The sequence below is a fragment of the Salvelinus alpinus genome, chromosome 34, assembly GCF_045679555.1.
Source record: "Salvelinus alpinus chromosome 34, SLU_Salpinus.1, whole genome shotgun sequence".
Classification (NCBI taxonomy): Eukaryota; Metazoa; Chordata; class Actinopteri; order Salmoniformes; family Salmonidae; genus Salvelinus; species Salvelinus alpinus.
In genome coordinates, this window is record NC_092119.1 from 22767975 (window position 1) to 22791469 (window position 23495).

At 42.0% G+C, this 23495-nt stretch overlaps 1 protein-coding gene across 1 annotated transcript in view; it reads right to left on the reverse strand.

Annotated features, from left to right (window-relative positions):
* LOC139563564 (protein Daple-like) overlaps window positions 1-19118 on the reverse strand; it is an 87061-nt gene extending 67943 nt beyond the window's left edge. Inside the window, exons 1-3 of the mRNA XM_071382338.1 lie at window positions 18700-19118; window positions 13743-13843; window positions 7942-8050 (exon numbers count right to left, since the gene is read on the reverse strand). Of these exons, the coding sequence (XP_071238439.1) occupies window positions 7942-8050; window positions 13743-13843; window positions 18700-18759 (270 nt within the window). The 5' untranslated portion in view covers window positions 18760-19118. The remainder of the gene's footprint in view (window positions 1-7941; window positions 8051-13742; window positions 13844-18699) is intronic.
* Window positions 19119-23495: the final 4377 nt, after the last annotated feature.

A 23495-nucleotide genomic window follows, 5' to 3' on the forward strand; every position in this document is an offset into this window, starting at 1 on the left:
ACCTCATTCATCAGTTTCACACAGAGACAAAGCTGTCTTTAAAACCAACCAGTTACTGCACAGAATGCAGCCTGTGCATTCTGTGACGACCCTCCCACTCCGTCTGCCATATTCTCTCTCTTTGCTCGTTTTCCTTATTAGGATGTCGGTGGGCGGAGCAGGGAGGGTCGTCAGCAAAATGGGACACCTGGGCCCAGGTGTGTCCTGTTATAAATACACCTCTTCCCCATTCATTGAGGAGACTGTCTCCATGCAGATTTTGGTTGTGGCATTTTTTTTTTGTGCCCGTTTTGTTTGGGCACCTTTCAACACCCCTCATTATCACATCTATGCATGCAATCACTCACTTACACTACATTCACCATTGTTTATAGGTCACTTCAGTTTTTAAATACTTTTTTTCAAGCCGGTTTGTGACAACTCACTTTGTCATATGACTACATTGGCAGGAAGAGGGGAACCAAGAGTAACACCAGGGCGTGAGACTGAGTTGTAACTCATAGGAAAGCAGGTGAAGTTTGAAGGGCACAAGAGGGTGTGTGATGTGCATCCTGAGTGGATGCAGGGCAAGGAGTGGGAGATGTGTAGAAACCTGCTTTGGGTGCTCTACGTGTGATGTGCCACTTTGCAGGATGGGGCCGAGCTTCCAGAAGTTCCATGGCATGTTGTAGGCTAAATGCAAACACTAAAGTGACAGTGTGAAATATGAATGTCCTACAAATCTTTTGTCTCTGAACAGTTGTTTTGTATCTTCTCTCTGTCTCTAATACTTGTTATAGTCACTGAATTGTTGTCAAAAGTAGGCTACTATTTCAAAATTTTGCCAGGCCTCGTCTGTAATTATTATTATATATATATATTTTTTAATAGTCTCTGAATAGTTAGCATTTTTATGTTGTTAAAGACGTAAGTATCGTTGTCAAAGTCTACTTTGTGTGGGTTTTGAAATACTTCCAGAATATTGTCCTCTAGTCACATTTTGGATAATAATACAAAAATGTTTAAATATTTATAAGTATAATTATACTTGGTGCAAGTTAGTCAAATTTACTACAATTTAAATACTGTAGGGTTTTTTGAGTGTTCATGTCTACACAATGGAAGACAAAATTAGTTACTCCTATTGGCATGAATGTGGTGTCATTAAGAGGTTGTGCTCTTAAACTAAGTTAGCTAAAAAAACATTTTGTTTAAGATCTGTTTAAGACTACCAAGAAACACCCTGTGTGACCCTGATGTATCCCACGCCGGTCAGGTACTCTCCCTCTCGCAGACAAACGTTAGAACGGTCAACAAACCACTAGGACTCGTTATCTACAGCACAGGAATGTAAAAAAGTCTAACTCCAAGGCCTTGTTTTTGTGTTTCCCATGGCAGCAGTCTCAGAAGGGCGGTTTCCTGTACTCTGGGTGAGGAGACATTCAGGCTTCAGGAGGTAAGCGAGCAAGAAGAGGGGAAGAAGAGAGTGGTAGATTTTAAAAAATCCAGTGGCTCTTGTCCTGATCTCTAGAGCTTTACAGATGTTTTGCTAACAGTGAGCAGGTTGAGAAACTGAACACCGCTGGGAACCGGGAAAGCAAGCCATTTGGGCACCTGCAAAAAAAGGAGAGAGGAAGGTTGTGTAGAGCCAGGAGGCCAGCTCAGGGATGCCCCTCCCTCTGCCCCAAGCTGCAATGCAGGGCAATACACTCCATACTGTGCCAAGCTACAGCCAGACAAGCCAAAAACCATCTGCCTAATGCGTTTGCTGGCTAGGCTGTTTTCAAAAGATGAATGCCTGTGCCATATGTAGGTCCATTTGCATGTTGATATGAGCATAACATATACACCAACCTACACACAGCACATGGGATATATAAACTCAGCAAAAATGTTCAGAAAACTTAACATGTGTAAGTATTTGTCTGAACATAACAAGATTCAACAACTGAGACAAACTGAACAAGTTCTACAAACATGTGATTACCAGAAATGGAATAATGTGTCCCTGAACAAAGGGGCGGGGGTCAAAATCAAAAGTAACAGTCAGTATCTGGTGTGGCCACCAGCTGCATTAAGTACTGCAGTGCATCTCCTCCTCATGGACTGCACCAGATTTGCCAGTTCTTGCTGTGAGATGTTACCCCACTCTTCCACCAAGGCACCTGCAAGTTCCCGGACATTTCGGGGGGAATGGCCCTAGCCCTCACCCTCCGATCCAACAGTCCCAGACGTGCTCAATGGGATTGAGATCCGGGCTCTTCGCTGGCCATGGCAAAATTGACATTCCCGTCTTGCAGGAAATCACGCACAGAACGAGCAGTATGGCTGGTGGCATTGTCATGCTGGAGGGTCATGTCAGGATGAGCCTGCAGGAAGGGTACCACATGAGGGAGGAGGATCTCTTCCCTGTAACGCACAGCGTTGAGATTGCCTGCAATGACAACAAGCCCAGTCTGATAATGCTGTGGCACATCGCCCCAGACCATGACGGACCCTCCACCTCCAAATCAATCCCACTCCAGAGTACAGGCCTCGGTGTAACGCTCATTCATTCGACGATAAATGCAAATCTGACCATCACCACTGGTGGGACAAACCGCGACTCGTCAGTGAAGAGCCAGCAACGGTGAGTTTGTGCCCATAGGCGACGTTGTTGCCAGTTATGTCTGGTGAGGACCTGCCTTACAACAGTCCTACAAGCCCTCAGTCCAGCCTTTCTCAACCTATTGCAGACCGTCTGAGCACTGATGGAGGGATTGTGCGTTCCTGGTGTAACTCGGGCAGTTGTTGCCCTCCTGTACCTGTGTACCGGTGTTTTTCAGTCAGTAGAAAGGCCTCTTTAGTGTCCTAAGTTTTCATAACTGTGACCTTAATTGCCTGTAAGCTGTTTGTGTCTTAATGACCATTCCACAGGTGCATATTCATTAATTGTTTATGGTTCATTGAACAAGGATGGGAAACAGTGTATAAACCCTTTACAATGAAGATCTGTGAAGTTAATTGATTTTTTTCAAATTATCTTTGAAAGACAGGGTCCTGAAAAATGACAGTTTATTTTTTTGCTGAGTTTATTTGGTACAGATCTTTCCTTAAGTTCTAGACCTCAGCTGAATCTGGTAATGAATGGCGTGGCTGTTGAACAAGTTCAGGAGACTAAATTACTTAGCGTTAATTCAGATGGTCAAACATATATAGATTCAATGGCTGTAAAGATGGGGAGAGGTCTGGCCGTAATGAAGAGATGCTCTGCTTTTTTGACACCACACTGCAAAAAGCAAGTTCTGTCGGCTCTAGTTTTGTCTAATCTTGATATTGTCCAGTCATGTGGTCAAGTGCTGCAAGGAAAGACTTCGTAAAGCTGCAGCTGGCCCAGAACGACACGTTTTTTCCTTAATTGTAATCAGAGGGCTGACAAATACTATGCATGCCAGTCTCTCTTGGCTAAGAGTTGATGAGACTGATTGCATCACTACTTTTTATAAGAAACTGTTAAATCACAAATTGTTTGCATAGTCAACTTACATAGACTTATCCAACCAGACATGCCACCATCTTTTCAGTCCCCAAATCCAGAACAAATTCAAGAAAGCGTATAGTATTATATAGAGCCCTTATTGCATGGAATATCCTTCGATCTCATTACTGAAATAAACAGCAAACCTGGTTTCAAAAAACAGACAAAGCAACACCTCGCACCACAACGCCTCGCCCCTGCTTGACCTAGATAGTTTGTGTATGCATTGATGTAGGCTATATGTGCCTTAATTTTTTTAAATGTATTTCTGTCTTTGAGCATCTCTTATCTATTGATGTTCTGTATTATGTTTTGTGTGGACCCCAGGAAGAGTAGCTGCTGCTTTTGCAACAGCTAATGGGGATCCTAATAAAATATAAAATACCCCGCACACTGACTCGGTACCGGTACCCCCTGTATATAGCCTCGTGTTACTTTTTATAATTTGTATTTGGTAAATATTTGAATTCTTCTTGACCTGAGCTGTTGGTTAAGGGCTTGTAAGAATTTCACGGTAAGGTCTACACTTGTTGCGCATGTGACAAAGTTTGATTTGATACGTCAGATTATGGAGTCATGTTACAGTGAGGGGGCACTGCCTGACTCTCCAGACAATAGCTGGGGTATGAGGAGGGAACCAAAAAATTCTGCCCCTCCCGCCGTGTTCCCATTGTCTGTGTTCTGGTAGGACACTTTATGGTGCAGCACAGAGTGTAATTTGGGAGCTAATCTAATTTGGGGAGAGAATAGAAGGGGAGAGTCAGGGTGACAGACACAGATGATCCCTGTGAGTGAATAGGGGCCCTGCCTGCTGTCTGACCTACAGTGTGTACTGTCTATAGGGCTCAATGGGATGAGAGCAAGTCATCATAATATCTTCACATTCCCGTCTCCCATTTCTGGATGGAATTGAAGCACCAACAGCCGGTCTGGGTGGCTTAAGCAAGGAAATGTGAGACAGACTTTAGCCTGGATTTAGGTCTAAACCTATGCTGGTATATGTATTAGATTTGGCAGTTATTGTTAATCTTGGATGGGATGCCACGAGGAGGACCCCATCCCTTGCCACACGCACAAATAGGGTCACATTCATTCTACACACACACACACGGCTGGCCTTTCAACTTGTAAACTGGTGTTTTAAGCGTATTATCAATCCTTACGGTGCATAGCTTAAAGCATTTATAACAGCATAGGGTCTAGATGAAAGGGAAAGATAGTACTTTTTGGTCAAGTTGCCAGGTCACCACCACTTGTAGTGTATAGTTAGGGGTTTGTGTGAGGGATTGTAACACTGCCTTCTAGGCCATGCTTTCTCTAAGCATGTCAGACGTAAGCTGGGTTTGGTAAAGCTGTGAAACAGTTTTCGGTTTAACTCAACCTAGGCTCATTATCAAATAAATGTCCTATGTGACTAATACCCATGCACACATACCTGCACACACACAAGACTGGTGCCTTAGATTGCTGGTTAACAAACAACCTCAATAGAGAAGTGATAGGTTGGTGAGAGATTAGTCATTATACTGCCCTCCTACCAAAATCCTTCACAACTGAGGAGTGATCTAACAGCATCCCAAATAGCACACTGTTCCCTACATAGTGCACTACTTTTGACCAGAGTCCTATGGGGGAATAGGGTGCCATATGGGACACACCCATTATATTACATTATATTACTTAGCAACTGTAACCCTCCCTGTCACAGCGACTAACCGTTTCTCTCAGACAGTGGCACACATACAAAAGGCCATTCTGCAGTGACCATTTCTTATCTACCCAGGCCTTCTGGGCATGCACTTGTGTGGTCATAACTCCTTTTCAATGGAAACTTGTGTGATCAGATCATTGTCCAGACCTCACTGAACTAACACAGGCACCCTAAGGGGATAAATGCCCCCCATGGAAGAAGAGAGGAGGCCTGTAACCAGAGAGCTGCATGATCATTCCATGGTCATTTGCTATGTATTATGCTGATTTCCATAGATCCATCTAGTCAATCAATGTCAGGGTCAATATGGAATCATGGTAAAGCACAATCAGATGTGTGACGTATGATGGTTAATGGGAACCTGAGGTTAAAAGGTCAATGAGGTTGTTTCTGTTCACTTGCAGCTGTGTCCTGTCCTCTACTCTGCCTTATCTAACTGCGTAAACACAAAAACAGGTAAGATCCCCTTTGCACAGCTGGCATTTACTTATATTGCCTTGGCTCCAAGTCAGAGCAGGTCCACCAAAGTCATGGTGCAGTGAAACATGGGTGCCGAACCACCTAGAAAAGTCTGAGCCTTTAGGGTAAAACACTGGGGTAAATCCTCAGTGGAAATACATCAACAAAAGGGAGTTAACAGAGTTTGTGTGAAAGCAGATCAGGCAGAGTAGAGGACAGGACACCACTGGGACCAATTTAAGATCAGTCGTCTGAAACTTATGGAGAGATGCATCACGAGCACACTCACAGACGAGGCTGTGATGGGTGTTAAAACAAGAACCTTTGTCCTCACCCGCCTGAATGAGGGGAGATTAGGCGTTAGTGTATCAGGGACGGCGTGAGCCAGTACAGGACTGGAGTGACTTATACCAAGAGTGTGCAAAGCTGTCATCAAGGCAAAGGTGGCTACCTTGAAGAAACTCAAATATAAAATATTTTGATTTAAAACTTTTTTGGGTTACTACATGATTCCATGTGTGTTATTTCATAGTTTTGATGTCTTCACTATTTATCTACAATGTAGAAAATAGTAAAACAAAAAAAGTTGTTTTTAAATGGAATGAGTAGGTGAGTCCAAACTTTTGACTGGTACTCTATACTAAATAATGTGATATTTGTTTTGATTTAGAATGGACCATAATCATGCACCAGTATTGAAACGGGCACGGGGAAAAAGTGTTGGTCCCATGTTTCAATGAGCTGAAATAAAAGATCCCCAAAATGTTCCATATGCACAAAAACCTTCTCTCAAATTATGTGCACAACTTTGTTTACATCCCTGTTAGTGAGTATTTCTCCTTTGCCAAGATAGTCCATCCACCTGATAGGTGTGGCACATCAAGAAGCTGATTAAAATGGCATGATCCTTACACAGGTGCACCTTGTGCTGGGGACAATAAAAGGCCACTAAAATGTGCAGTAGTTCACACAACACAATGCCACAGATGTGTCAAGTTGAGGGAGCGTGCAATTGGCATGCTGACTGCAGGAATGTCCATCAGAGCTGTTGCCAGAGAACTTAATGTTAATTTCTCGATCAATATTATTGGCAGTACGTCCAACTGGCCTCACAACCGCTGACAACGTGTAACCACGCCAGCCCTGGACTTCCACATCATGTGTGGGATGCTCTGGAGCGACGTGTACGACAGCGTGTTCCAGTTCCGCTTGGCACAGACATTGAAGAGGTTTGGGACAACATTCCATAGGCCACAATCAACAGCTTGATCTACTCTAATAGTGTTCATACCAGATTAGGACTGCTTTTCTGGTCCACGTCTTACTTTTAAGGTATCTGTGACTAACAGATGCATATCTGTATTCCCAGTCATGTGAAATCTATAGATTATGGCCTAATGAATTTATTTAAATTGACTGGTTTCCTTAAATGAACTAATATTTTTGTTCAGTGTAGTTGGGAAACCGAGGAGACAAAGGAGGAATGTTGTTGAAAGAGGTCAACCAAGAACCAAATGGGTCCCTCCTCTCTGCCTCACGGTGTGTGTGTGTGTGTGTGTGTGTGTGTGTGTGTGTGTGTGTGTGTGTGTGTGTGTGTGTGTGTGTGTGTGTGTGTGTGTGTGTGTGTGTGTGTGTAGTGGATTTCACCCACTCAATTACAGTGGACAGAAAGTGTAAGCCTTTCCTCGGGAGGACTAGTAATCATGATTCATAATGAAACTCTTCTTGTCTTCTCCATCTAAAGATGGAGAGAGAAGGCCTTTCCTCACACTTTCACTTTTTCAAGATTACTTTAATTACAGGTCATGAGTAAAACAGACTACCATTGTTTTCAGTTATGCAAAGATTTCTGATGTAGGCTAATTTTCATTAATGACGGACCTACCCGCCACAAATATTGCAAACATTTCAACATCACAACATTTTCAGTCCTTAAAACACATTGATTTTAGTAGTTGTTTGAAAATCGAGATATCACTGGAAGGACAGCAGACAAAACAATAAGGAGAGAAAGAGATACCTCCAGGGATAACTACCACACCTCAGTAGCCAGGCCTAATCACCATGATCAGGACGCACACACACACGACACCGCTGTCTGATCACCAAGACCACACACACACCTTCTGACTCTACCCGTGGACAAGGTGTAAGTGAGTGAGTAAGCAGCTATATTTTCAGTTTGATATGGTGAGCAGCATTCAAAGTGATCAGGAAAAAAGGAAAGATGCGTGAGGTGAGTGGGAGGGAAGTGGATAGAGAGAACTGGGCTCACCTGGTAGTAGTTCTTGACGTGCCTGATTACAATGTTGAGGTTCTGGATTCGTAGGTTCACATCATTGTTCACATTCTTATTCACTCTCTGGTTGGTGGGGCTGGGGTCTCTGGATAAGACGAGACAAGAAATGACAACCTAGTTTACAACAACTTTTTTAACCACAAAAACAAATAAACTACAGGATTTTCCTTCACTGAGTATTATTTTGGCTATGCATATTTTCTCCCAAAAGCTGCTTAGTCTGGCATGTGGGACTATTATGTATATAATCCTATAGGTTCCTAGGCTATAAGACTTCCTTTTTATGTACACCAACTCTAGTGAATGAGTTCTTTTAAATCAAATATCCACACAAAGGAAAATACTAGATTACTTTTTGGGGGATTAGGCTATACTTTAGAGCGGAACGACATATATAATATGAAGTTAATTCAGAACACGCTGACATTAGAGCTGGGACGATTATCGACACCAACTACCAGTGTTTTGGGGGTATCTGTACCTGACTATTAATATTTGACAACTTTTACTTCACTACATTCCTAAAGAAAAATGTACTTTTTACTCCATACATTTTCCCTGACACCCAAAAGTACGTGTTACATTTTGAATGCTTAGAAGGACAATAAAATGGTTTAAGTCACACACTTATCAAAACAACATCCCTGGTCATCCCTACAGCCTCTGATCTGGTGGACTCACTAAACACATACTTCTTTTGTAAATGAGGTCTGAGTGTTGGAGCGTGCCTCTGGCTAGCCGTAAAAAATATAACAAAATGATGCAGTCTGGTTTGCTTAATAAGGAATTTCAAATTATTTATACTTTAACTTTTGATATTTAAATATTTAATCAATTACATTTGATACTTAAGTATATTTAAAATGAAATACTTTTACTCAAGTAGTATTTTACTGGGAGACTTTCACTTGAGTCATTTTCTACTAAGGTATTTTTACTTTTACTCAAGTATGACAAATTGAGTACTTTTTCCCACCACTGCCAATCACTTATTGCAGCCATTTTGCTGATACCGTTTGTTGCGTTAAGTGGCCTATACAACAGAAAAGTTAGACATTAAATACATTTGCTAATATGGGTGATTGTTAATGGGACAATTGATGGCTACAGCCATCAAACTAGTAGTAGTTTAAAGCATCACTAAAAAAGTGGTGCACATTAATGTTAAACATATCGTTCTATTTATCATTATCGCATCAATTCAGGCAATTTATCACAACATAGATTTGTCCATATCGCCCAGCTCTAACAGACATGATTTCATTCTTTCATCGAAACAAGGAGGCCAAGAATACCCGATTGTTTTGTTGAGACTTAATAATAATAATTATTAATGCACATGACTTTTAGGAATGGCATTGTTAACCTACACAATCTGGAAATACACATCAGGGTCCCCACAGGAGAGGGTTCAACCCTCAAAGCCAAACATTTAAAATACATTGACTTGACTTTATCCAAATGTTATGTTACAGCCTTACTTGAAAATGAATTAAATTGTTTGTTGAAGCACCTTTGGCAGTGATTACAGCCTTGAGTCTTCTTGGGTATGACACTACAAACTTGGCACACCTGTGTTTGGGGAGTTACTCCCATTCTTCTCTGCAGATCCTCTCAAACTCTGTCAGGTTGGACGGGGAGCGTTGCTCCACAGCTATTTTCAGGTCTTTCCAGAGATGTTTGATCGGGTTCAAGTCCGGTCTCTGGCTGGGCCACTCAAGGACATTCATAGACTTGTCCTGAAGCCACTCCTGCGTTGTCTTGGCTGTGTTCTTAGGGTTGTTGTCCTGCTGAAGGTGAACCATCTTCCCAGTCAGATCCTGGGCACTCAGAAGCAAGTTTTCATCAAAGATCTCTCTGTACTTTGCTCCGTTCATTTTTGCTTCGATCCTGACTAGTCTCCCAATCCCTGCCGCTGAAAAACATCCCCACATCATGATGCTGCCACCACCTTGCTTCACCATAGTGATGGTGCCAGGTTTCCTCCAGACGTGACACTTGGCATTCAGGCCACAGAGTTCAATCTTTGCTTCTCATGGTCAGAGTCCTTTAGGTGACTTTTGGCAAACCCCACGCGGGCTGTCATGTGCATTTTCTGAGGAGTTGCTTCCATCTGGCCATTACCCTAATTTGGCCTGATTAGTGGAATGCTGCAGAGATGGTTGTCCTTCTGGAAGGTTCTACCATCTTCACAGAGGAACTCTGGAGCTCTGTCAGAGTGACCATTGGGTTCTCGGTCACCTCCCTGATCAAGGCCTTTCCCCCCGATTGCTCGGTTTGGCCGAGTAGCCAGCTCTAGGAAGAGTCTTGGAGGTTTTTTGATACCCTTCCTCAGATCTGTGCCTCGACACAATCCTGTCTCGGAGCTCTACGGACAAAACCTTCAACCTTATGGCTTGGTTTTTGCTCTGACATGCACTGTCAACTGTGTGACTTTGTATAGACAGGTGTGAGCCATTCCAAATCATGTCCAATCAATTACATTTACCACAGGTGGACTCCAATCAAGTTGTAGAAACATCTCAAGTATGATCAATGGAAACAGGATGCACCGGAGCTCAATTTCAAGTCTCATAGCAAGGGGTCTGAATACTTATGTAAATAAAGTTCCTGTTTTTTATATTTAATACATTTGCAAAAATCTAAAAACCTGTTTTCACTTTGTCAAATTTAGAATAAGGCTGTAACGTAACAAAATGTGGAAAAAGGGAAGGGGTCTGAATACTTTCCAAATGCACTGTATATAGTGTAAAACTTTTGACCATAAGGGTCCATTTCAGACGGAGCCCCGGTTCCTGGCTAGGCTGGGCTGCATGGAGGGCCTGCTCTGGATAGGCGTTGTTTGTGCCAACCTCATTTACATAATGTTGTGGGCACACCATGCAAATACTGCCAAGCTTGGCCCTGTATTCCAGTAGGTCTCTGAAAGGGCTTTAGTTTAAAAACAAGGAACAGTTTTTTTTATTCAGGTCAACTTGTGTACCGCTTGCCTTTAGTTCTACCTTTACAGCCTTCTCTGACATGACCCATGCCCATTTCCAGTTCCCACTGGGCGGCTGGGAAAGCAGCACAAGGTCTGTATCCAAAACGCCCCTCAGAGTAGGAGGGCTGATCTAGGTTCAGTGCTCCCCTGTCAATCTAATCTTATGTATTATCTAGAAGGTAAAGCTGATCCTATATCAGCAAAACTAGAATATAGCCCCCAAGCATGCTTGAGTAGTGGAGAAACATTCCCATGACAAATAGAATGTATCTGGAAGAGTCAGAGGGGTCTTTAATCACATACAGTATGCACCCTCATGTACATATAAAGCTGAGAACATTGACACACATAGGAGGTCTGTGTACACATAGGAAATCCATAAGCTTGCATGTTGCCATGCAGTAGGGCAGGCTATAGCAATGGCCCTGTGGCTGATTATGGAGTCTGATGAGGTCTGGTGGGTAATAAGAATAGGCAGAGGGGCTGTGTGTGTGTGGAGTGAGTTCTGCTGCTAGAAATGCTGGCCTTGAGGATTCCAGCTCTCCACTCATCTGTGGAATAGGTTTAATGTAAACAGCTCAGACACCTGTGTGCGTTCGCCAGAGGAACTAGGCTATACACTGAGCGTTAAAAACATTGTCACCGCTGCTCTTTCCATGACAGCTTTCACCTGGATTCACCTGGTCAGTCTATGATCCCTTATTGATGTCACTTGTAAATCCCCTTCAAATCAGTGTAGATGAAGGGGAGCAGACAAGGCTTAAAAATCCTTATTTAACCTGAGACAATTGAGGGGGCCTGTCCGGTTAGCACAGCTGGGAGCAACACAAAGGGACAAACACTAGGCACGAGAAGAGAATGAGGGAAAGAAGAGAAGTGTAATTAAAATAGAGAGGAGAGAGAAGTGGTAGCCCATGTCAGAAACCATCACTTGAATTAGTCAAACTAAACAAATGAGCACATAATTGGAATATAACTGTTGAACTTGATTACTTTGAAGTATGTCAATGAAGTAAAGAGTGTCAACACTAAAGAACTTGGTTTATGTGATGGAAGCAGACCGAACAACACAAATACACCTGCACTTCAAGACGTCAATTGGAAAAGAAGATGTCTGTCAAGCTGTTCAATGCAATAGTTCAAGAGAACAGTAGAGTCAGACCTTCTGGATTTACTTTTTCACAGGTTGAATTAAGCTTCTATGACACAGTCACAGCATTACAGGGAGTTTCTACACAAAGTGTAAATGTTCACTGACTGCACAGGCTCAGCCTGCAATTCAGAGTAGGCATAAATAGCTACCCTTTGAAGTTACAGAGCACAGGATGTGGTTCAAAACCCTGAGACCTGTGACAGGTTTAGAGAAAGCCTGAGCCATATAATTTTGTCAGACAATGTCTGGGCAGTCGTTTTGCCAGAAAGCAGCCATTTCGGTGTCAGAGCAAACTCTCTATCACATAATCATTATGTGAAAAATAATACATACTTCAATATATTCACATACATTTCCCCCCGCAGTGAGATGGTTGTGTTCACTGTTTTCAGTAGACAGACAATTCATCTCTGAGCTCAAAAGTTCTGACGCTGTGAGGGCCTCCTAGTCCTAACCAAACAGACATAAACTAAATCAATATACCTAAAAATGACAAAAAAACTAATAAACTGTAAAAATCAGTGTTGTAAAAATACTTTAAAGTACTACTTAAGTATTTTTTTGGGGGGGGGGGTCTCTACTTTACTATTTATATTTTTGACCACTTTTACTCCACTACATTCCTAAGGAAAATAATATACTTGCTACTCCATATATTTTCCCCTGACACCCAAAAGTACTATGCTTAGCAGGACAGGAAAATTGTCTAATTCACACACTTAAAGAGAAAATCCCTGGTCATCCTTACTGCATCTGATCTGGCGGACTCAGTAAACACAAATGCTTTGTTTGTAAATGATGTCTGAATGTTGGGGTGTGCCCCTGGCTATCCTAAATGTAAAAAAAAATAGTTCTGTCTGGTTTGCTTAATATAAGGAATTTCAAATGATTTATACTTTTACTTTTGATACTTAAGTATATTTAAAACCAAATACTTTTTTATTTTGACTCCAGTAGGATTTTACTGGGTAACTTTCACTTGAGACATTTTCTATTAAGGCATCTTTACTTTTACTCAAGTATGGAAAAAGTACCTAATATTCACCACTGGTAGAAATGATAGTGTGAATATAGTATGAATATAAGTCCATTATAATTTCTAAACAGCTTCATTTTCATAAAAATTTCAACACATTTTCTTCCATCACAGTTTCTTGACCATCCAGCTTGCTACTAATCACTAGACAGTCAGGAAGCATCAAAAAGAATGAAATAAAACTACAGGTAGAGGGCCTATATTTTGCCAATTTTCAGTTCAACCTTCCGGACCTCGTTGAAGACCAAATGTGGCCCGTGGGGGAAAATGAGTTAGACACCCCTGATCTAGAGCAAGAGAGTTGCAGACAGACACAAAGAGAGACTTTAGGATCACATTGACTCATGAGGGGCAGGAAAGGAGGTAAAAGAGTGAGTGAGAGTCCAGTCAGTGAGCCATGAAGGCATGGGGAAGGTTTCTGAACAGTCAGATACCAGGGGAAGCCATGCCAGGATGAAGACAGTCAGATACCAGGGGAAGCCATGCCAGGATGAAGACAGTCAGATACCAGGGGAAGCCATGCCAGGATGAACACAGTCAGATACCAGGGGAAGCCATGCCAGGATGTGGTTACGAAAGGAGGTAGATTGAGGCCACACACTCACATGTGTGTCATGATTTTGTGCAGGAAGACCCCATCCACCAGATCCATGAACATGGAGAGCTTGTCCTCTGAGCCAGAGCCCAGTGGTCCAAAGGTCTTCACCTGCAGAGAGAGAGGAGAGAGGGAAGACATGAATGGATTACTAAGAGCTCAGCTCAACTATGAAGAGATGGGTCACATCTGGTTGTTAGTACTTTCAGTTTCCAAGAATACAGACACATTTCCTGCTCTGACAGCCATCAATGCCTCAGACTGAGCATGTAAAGATATTTAGACTGTAGATATAGGAGCCAGGAGGTACTGTAGGTGGGAAAAGGGGACACCTAGTCAGTTGCACAACTGAATGCATTCAACCCAAATGTGTCTTCCGCATTTAACTCAACACCTCTGAATCAGAGAGGTGCGGGGTGTTGCCTTAAATCAACATCCACGTCATCATCGCCCGGGGAACAATTCTTGTTGGGAGTTAATTCCTTTGCTGGCTCGGGGGTTTGAACTAGGGATGCACGATATATCGGAATCGGACGATATTAGCTAAAAACGCCAACATTGGCACGATGTCTAGTTTAACGGTGATGTGCAAAACTGATGTCAAAGCTGACGTGCATACCTATATAACGTAGATACATGACGTAGGGACACCACATAAAATGTAGCACTACACTTGCAAAACAGCATTCCTAACCTAGCCCACAATGTCTGCTGTGTGGATCGACCAGTCAACAAGTCGAGCAGTCATTTGAAAGAGTAAGAACATTTCAGCAAGACAACTCAAAGGCGAAATCCATTAACGCCAAGATAATGGAATTCATTGCCCTTGAAAATCATCCGTTCTCTGTCTTGGGTGATGTTGGCTTTCGCCGACTGGTCGAGCACCAGTACACAGTACCAAGTACGCTATTTTTCAGATGTTGCCTTTCCGGAGTGATAAAATAATTTATATGTTGAAAGATAATGATAAAATAATTCCACTCTGAAACCTTATAATTGTATGAAATTGATTAGAATCATAAAATTATAATCTGATGATGTGTGTAGTTTTAGTCAGAATTAGATTAAACAATGTATCTTTATCTTTATAGTGGAAAAACACAGACTGTCTGAGCATGGCTTAGCTTAGGATTTGAACTTGTATGTGTGTGCCGAAGAAAAAACCCAGAGAACAATTAAACTGTGTTTGAACCGACCTGACTAGGCCTCTGAGAAACTTATGATAGCATAGGGAGTACTTCAAGGTTTCCCTAATCTCGGGGAATGGAACTGTCGGCTGGGTAGTGATACACAGTGGTGAGAACTATGGAGAAGGATAAAACTCACCTACTGTTTGTGTGTATGTATGTGTGTAGGATACCTACTGTTTGTGGGGAAGTGTGTGCAGCTATAAAATGGATGTCTTCGTATAATGGACTTTAGAACGTTCTCATGAATAAACATTTTGACTATTGTAAGCTGACTCGTCTGCTTCATTCAACCAGAATCTTACAAACTCTGGGTTGCAGACTGAGTAGATTAATTGAAGTTTATGAACATTGATAACAAATTTCTCATAACAGGAGTTACACAGTAATAGCGTCACTGCTATCAGCTTCATGACTTCAGGATTTAGTACTGAGGAAAGTAGTATTGCATGCTCATGATTGTGCTGGTTGTCATACCGCTGCTGCCATTTCAATGGCATTTGAGAACATGTTTGAAACATGAACACACCAGCTAGCTCCATTCGAACAACTGACTCGAGAAATAAGCTCATCAGCTGCGCCTGCAGCAGACGTGATACCCTCTGTCATGGCATTGAAACACCTGCTCAATAAAACTGCCGACAGGCTGTGAACAAGCGATTCAGGGGCATTCTCTCTTTACTGTGTCACCACCATGCTCGATGCTAGGTACAAGGACCGCTACTTTGATGCGGACAAGAAACAGGGTTTACGTGAAATGTTACATACACAGCTGGACAATATGGAAACGGACACAGTGACAGTGCGCACCGAGGAAGAGAGGCCAAGGACAGACAGAGCTGAAACTTCACTGCTTGAAATGTATGATGAAATCCTGGTTGAGAATGAAACGACTGAACAAACGAACAACGAAACAGCACAGCAAGTAAGTGAAAGAAATAGGTTTTGATTATGTTTTACTGGTAATGGGACATATGTAAATGCCGACAAAATAACTTTTGGTCAGTGGGGTGTGTAACCTTTTAACTAGGCAAGTCCGTTAAGAACAAAATCTTATTTACAATGACGGCCTACCCCGGCCGAAACCCGGACGATGCTGGGCCAATTGTGCACCGCCCTACAGGACTCCCAATCATGGCTGGATGTGATACAGCCTGGATTCGAACCAGGGACTGTAGTGGTGCCTCTTGCACTGAGATGCAGTGCCTTAGACCGCTGCGTCCATGTGTGTGTTTGAACTATTTAACTGTACTAGAATGCTTAAAAGGCCGCTAAAATGTAAAATATCATTATTGACCAAAAATGTGACATTGGTGCATCACTAGTTTGAACCAGCGATCTTTTGGTTACTGGCCCACGCTCTTAACTGCTATGCTACGTTCCGCCCCTGAATCTGCTGTTATCAGTCTAAGGTGGGTCAGGGCTAGCAGAAAGGATGCCTGAGCCCAGTGAGAAAACACAAAGACCGTAGGAGAGCAAGTTAGGGAGGAAAAAGCAGCCGCCAGTCCAGTTGACTGGCCAAACAGGAGGGTCCAGCCAGGGGAAGTACTGCAGGTTTCCCTGACCCCCACCTGCTGCCATTACCCTGGGCCTTCAAATGATGCTGTAGGCCTGCCATTACACTGGTCTACTCAAATGATGCACTCTCCCACCATAGCCTGGTGCCATACTATATGTGCTAAATGCATAGCCTGGTGCCATGGTGTATGGTACTGTAGTCGTTGACTGTCATACATGTGCTTAATCCATAGCCTGGTGCTCTACTGAATGTGCTTTAACCATAGCCTGGTGGCACAGTGTAACCCTATGTGCTGTAGCCAACACTCCTACCATTGTCTGTCATGCCATGTATCCACGTGGCCATTCCATGTATCCACGTTGCTTCATGTGGCCATGCCATCTATTCACGTGGCTTACCAGTCAAAACTTCAGACACACCTACTCATTCAAGGGTTTCTTTTATTTCTACTCTTTTCTACATTGTAGAATAATAGTGAAGACATCAAAACTGTGAAATAACACATATGGAATAATGTAGTAACCAGTGTTAAATCCAAACATATTTTATCAAATCAAATTTTATTTGTCACATGCACATGGTTAGCAGATGTTAATGCGAGTGTAGCGAAATGCTTGTGCTTCTAGTTCCGACCATGCAGTAATATCTAACAAGTAATCTAACAATTTTATATATTCTTCAAAGTAGCCAGCATTGCCTTGACAGCTTTGCACAATCTTGGCATTCTCTCAACCAGCTTTACCTGGCTTTTACAACAGTCTTGAAGAAGTTCCCACATATGCTGAGCACTTGTTGGCTGCTTTTCCTTCACTGCGGTCCAACTCATCCCAAACCATCTCAATTTCTTTGAGATTGAGGGATTGTGGAGGCCAGGTCATCTGATGCAGCACTCCATCACTCTCCTTCTTTGACAAATAGCCCTTACACAGCCTGGAGGTGGTAGCCATGCTGGTTAAGCATGCCTTGAATTCTAAATAAATCACTGACAGTGTCACCAGCAAAGCACTCCCACAGCACCACACCTTCTCCTCCATGCTTCATGGTGAGAACCACACATGCAGAGAACATCAGTTCACCTACTCCACGTCTCACAAAGACATGGCGGTAGGAACCCAAAATCTCAAATTTGGACTCATCAGACCGAAGGACAGACTTGAGATGTGTCGGTTACTTGAACTCTGTGAAGCATTTATTTTGGGCTGCAATCTGAGGTGCAGTTAACTCTAATGAATTCAACCTCTGCAGCAGAGGTAACTATGGGTCTTCCGTTCCTGTGGCGGTTCTCATGAGAGCCAGTTTCATCATAGCGCTTAATTGCTTTTGCGACTGCACAAACTGACTGACCTTCATGTCTTAAAGTAATGGACTTTTTATTTGAGCTGTTCTTGCCATAAAATGGACTTGGTCTTTTACCAAATAGGGCTATCTTCTGTATACCAACCCTACCTTGTCACAACACAACTGATTGCCTCAAACGCATTGAGGAAAGAAATTCCACAAATGTACTTTTAAACAAGGCACACCTGTTAATTGAAATGCATTCCAGGTGACTACCTCATGAATCTGGTTGAGAGAATGCCAAGAGTGTGCAAAGCTGTCAAAGTAAAGGGTGGCTACCTTGAAAAATCTCAAATATAAATATATTTTGATTTTTTAAACACTTTTTGGGTTATACACGGTTCCATATGCATTATTTCATAGTTGATGTCTTCACTATTATTCTACAATGTAGAAAATAGTAAAAATTAAGAAAAACCCTGGAATGAGGTGTCCAAACTTTTGACTGGTACTGTATATTGAAAGCAGTTGTTTCCACACAGGTGTTAATTAAGCAATTCATGTCCAATCATGCTTATGGTCATGTATAAAAATGCCCAGTTGCTCATTATTTTGGCTGCCATGACTAGAAGATGTCAGTGACTTTGAAAGAGGGGTCTCAAACGAGGATAGGTTGTTTAAAGTGTGTGTCAGTCACCAGATCAACCCAACTGAAATGGGAGATTCTGGATCAGTGCTTGAGATAGCGTTTTCCACCGCCATATGATGGAATCGCTCGTGGAATAATGGTATTGCATCCCTTCAATAGAGTCAGTTACTCTGCTACTGTATGTGAGAAACAGAAAAACGAACAAGTGAAACATCACCAGGACTGGTTTAGGAGATGGACCAGTTCAAAATGTAATACATTGGCTAACAGTAGGTTACTAGGACACACCAACACACTTGCTCTGAGTGCACTACATTCAGTCTAGGCTACTTACCCACACCACCAGCGGGGTATCCATGAAGTTTTCCATCAACTCTGACACTGTAATATCCATTTTAAGAAACTTCACACAATTCCTCCCAGTTCTTAAATCCGAAAATTAGTGGTCACCGCCCAAACCTTCGCAGTAACTCATTCTTCTCAAGGGACCTTGCATGCCTGGTCAAGACGGAACAATGCCGTGAGACATCGAAGATAAACCACACGTTGTTGGGGCTCTACACATAACAAATCATCACGGCGATATATAGTTTCCCATGACCGAAAAAATACTGTGCATGTCACAGTCTTTCAAAATGTAGATGGCGTTTTCGAAGTTCATATTAAACAGTAATAAAAGCAGAACGAAGTAAACGCGTTCACACTTGCATCAACACTTGTTTCACACACAGCAAAACCTAACTAGTCGGCGCATCATCCAACCATCCAACTATGAATAGCGCACTTCAGTGACAGCATGGATAGCCAATCAAATATGGTATACGACCCCAAACAAAGAACAGCCAATCCACGACCCCAGAAAACTGAACAAAACATTAAATATTTTAAATTGCCCAAGAGTACTCTCCACTGTCCAGAACCAATAACTGCAGTTATTGGCTATTGAGAATGGGAAACACTCTTTTCATTACACTTCGGTAATGAAGTGACTTTTTCGTAGCAGGCTAGGACACTGAGGTTAAAGTTAGAAAATGCTCTCCTAACCTGCTACGAAAATCCCTGAAGACTGTGTCCATCCCTATTGAGTGTGTCCCTATTGAGAATATGTCAAGCAGAGATTCTGGTAGAAATTTGGTGTCATACATTTCCAAAAATGTAGGTGTATCACACTCATCACAGCAGCAAAATAATAAATGAAGGGTACACAAGACTTTTGATTCCATAACAGTGACAAAAGAACATACTCTAAAAGTTTTCATTCTTTCCCAGACATATTTTAGGAAAACCATTTTCAAAATGGAATACATAAAATAGCAGAATAGGACCTTGCACATAAGGGGATAAACGTATTGGACGGTACAGAAGAAAAAATCAATTGTGTGAGTACATAAAACCATAATTTAGTCAACCTACCAGAATCGAATTGGAAGCACTGCTGCTATACTTTCATGTGGTGTCCATGGTGCATCTCACTGTTGCCCCCACTGTCCCGAGGTTAACATGTCAGCTAGTTTAGTAGAAGCTGTGCCACTTGGTAAGCAGTCAGTGTTATCAATAGACAATCAAATAGAAAACAAGGAAAAGAGTTGCGCTTTTACACTCAAATTATTTAATGCAGTTCTCACAATGTATTAAACAACGGAGATAAAAAAAGAAAAAGTCACATTGTAACTTATTTACATTTTTGTTTCATTATATTTTATTATCAACCAAAGTATGTGTATATATATATATATATATATATATATATATATACACACACACAGTACCAGTCAAACATTTCGACACACCTACTCATTCAAGGGTTTTTCCTATTTTCTACATTGTATATTAATAGTGAAGACATCAAACTATGAAATAATACATTTGGAATCATGCAGTAACCAAAAAAGTATTTATATCAATATATATATATATATATATATATATATATATATATATATATATATATATATATATATACAGCTCAAATAAACTAAGAGAAACGACAGTCCACTACTTTAAGACATGAAGGTCAGTTTGTGCAGTTGCAAAGATCATCAAGCCCTATGATGAAACTTTCTCTCATGAGGACCGCCAAAGGAACGGAAGACCCAGAGTTAGTCTGCTGCAGAGGATAAATTCATTAGAGTTAGCTGCACCTCGTGCTGCAAGGAGGCATGAGGACTGCAGATGTCGCCAGGGCAATAAATTGCAATATCCGTACTGTGGGACACCTAAGACAGCGTTACAGGGAGACAGGACGGACAGATGATTGTCCTCGCAGTGGCAGACCACGTGTAACAACACCTGCACAGGATCGGTACATCCGAACATCACACCTGCGTGACATGTACAGGATGGCAACAACAACTGCCCGAGTTACACCAGGAACTTACAATCCCTCCATCAGTGCTCAGACTGTCCGCAATAGGCTGAGAGAGGCTGGACTGAGGGTTTACATGCCTGTTGTAAGGCAGGTCCTCACCAGACATCACCGGAAACAACATCGCCTATGGGCACAAACCCACCGTCACTGGACCAGACATGATTGGCAAAAAGTGCTCTTCACTGACGAGTCGCGGTTTTGTCTCACCAGGGGTGATGGTCAGATTCGCGTTTATCGTCGAGGGAATGAGCGTTACACTGAGGCCTGTACTCTGGAGCGGGATCGATTTGGAGGTGGAGGGTTCGTCATGGTCTGGGGCGGTGTGTCACAGCATTATCGGACTGAGCTTGTTGTCATTACAGGCAAACTCAACGCTGTGCATTACAGGGAAGACATCCTCCTCCCTCATGTGGTACCCTTCCTGCAGGCTCATCCTGACATGACCCTCCAGCATGACAATGCCACCAGCCATACTACTCGTTCTGTGTGTGATTTCCTGCAAGACAGAAATGTCAGTGTTCTGCCATGGCCAGCGAAGAGCCCGGATCTCAATCCCATTGAGCACGTCTGGGACCTGTTGGATCGGAGGGTGACGGCTAGGGCCATTCCCCCCAGAAATGTCCGGGAACTTGCAGGTGCCTTGGTGGAAGAGTTGGGTAACATCTCACAGCAAGAACTGGCAAATCTGGTGCAGTCCATGAGGAGGAGATGCACTGCAGTACTTAATGCAGCTGGTGGCCACACCAGATACTGACTGTTACTTTTGATTTTGACCCCCGCCGCTTTGTTCAGGGACACATTATTCCATTTATGTTTGTCACATGTCTGTGGAACTTGTTCAGTTTATGTCTCAGTTGTTGAATCTTGTTATGTTCATACAAATATTTACACATGTTAAGTTTTCTGAAAATAAACGCAGTTGACAGTGAGAGGACGTTTATTTTTTTGCTGAGTTTAAAATGTAGAAAAGAGTAAAAATAAAGAAAATCCATTGAATGAGTTGGTGTCCACATTTTTGACTAGTAATTCTATTCTATATATTATATAACAAGACATAAAATAGACAGGAACACTTAACATTACATAGTCTCTCGTGTCAGCTTAACGAGTAGCTGATTTGGTTATGGGTGTTGGGATTACCTGGGATAACAATAATAGATAATATTCAACATAATATTTTTAACAACCACACAACCACTTACCAACAATTCTACATATTCACACACATAAAGGACTCACCTACTTGCGTACACACCTACATACTGTACATCCACAGCTCAGTTTTTTCCCTCTGCTATAGCTTTTTATAGTTGTAGATAATATAACATCACACTCCAGTTCAAAGTATGGGGCTAAGTTAATTTCAGGTTTTGGACTATGATTTTTGACAAAACAAAGACAATTAAATGTTGTCTTGGAAAAGACATAAGCTTTTAGTGTTACTCTAAGTAATTTTTTTATTCAACTTAGTTGTGAGTGCTGGGGTGACTGAAGGCTTCACATGCTTGATAATCCTCTCCTACAGTCAGAGCAGTGTTAAAAGCTTCTTCTATCCTGTACTCTCTGATGATTGGTTAGTTTACATGACGCAGTGATGGTATCTCTGATGTTTTCGCTGGTGAACTTTGAGCATACTTAATTGAGAGATACTCACCCAACAGGAGTAAGGGCTTTTCTCCAGTATGAATTCACAGATGTTTTTTCAGGCTACACTGTATTGACAAACTCACCCCACAGTCAGAACAGGAGTAAGGTTTCTCTCCTGTTTGTATTCGCTGATGATTTTTCAGGCTAGACAGTTTTGAGAAACTGTTCCCACAGTCAAAGCAGGAGTTAGGTTTTTCTCCAGTATGTATTCGCTGATGTATTTGCAGGCTAGACTGGTGTAAGTATCTCCTCCCACAGTCAGAACAGGAGTAAAGTCTATCTCTCAGATGAGAATCTTCGAGTACTCCAGGCAAAGCTATGGTGAACAAAACAAATGTAACAATTTGTTGCCAAATCATATTAGTATCATAATGAGATAATATCTACCTCTATCAATAAAATGGGGATATAGTAATTTGGTCAAAATATTTACCCCCTCTTGTTAAGGCCTGCTCTTACCTCGATAAACAGTTTTCCCTCCTCCTCTTCAGCTTTAATAACATTCAGCCCCAGAATTTGAATGCAGTCTTCCAGCTTCACTGATGCCATCTCTGGATCCTGCAGTGCACACTGGGCTCCACTGTTACAATCAGGACCCAATAGGTTTGGGTGTGGGAGGAGAGCAGCAGGCTGAGTTTGTCCTCACCACCCTACACCAAAGACTATATAATTACATCCTGGATTGAATTGAATTTATTTTGGGTAGCAGACATATACAACAAAATGTACAATGTGGACACAGAGGATATCACTTGAAATTAATTGCACATCATCCTTCAAATAAATACACCTGACCAGAAGTAGGGTGCACAAGGGGCAGTGGAGTGGTTTCTCTTACTTAGACAACCTTGTACAAATGAAAATCTTTGCCTGCTTTTTAAAGCTAATTTACTTTTTCTTTGCTTGATCTCCAAGGGGAGGCTATTCCAGAGACAAATGCCTGTATGGAAAAACATGCTCCTCGCAGTACTGTTTACTCTTGGGATTTTACAAGACATAACACTAGCTCTGGTATTGTGGCTGTGTTGGTTATAGACCATATCCATGTATCCTGGGGCACAATCATTTAAGATGTCAAACATATGATTAAGTTTAAGTTGGTCCACTCTGGATTC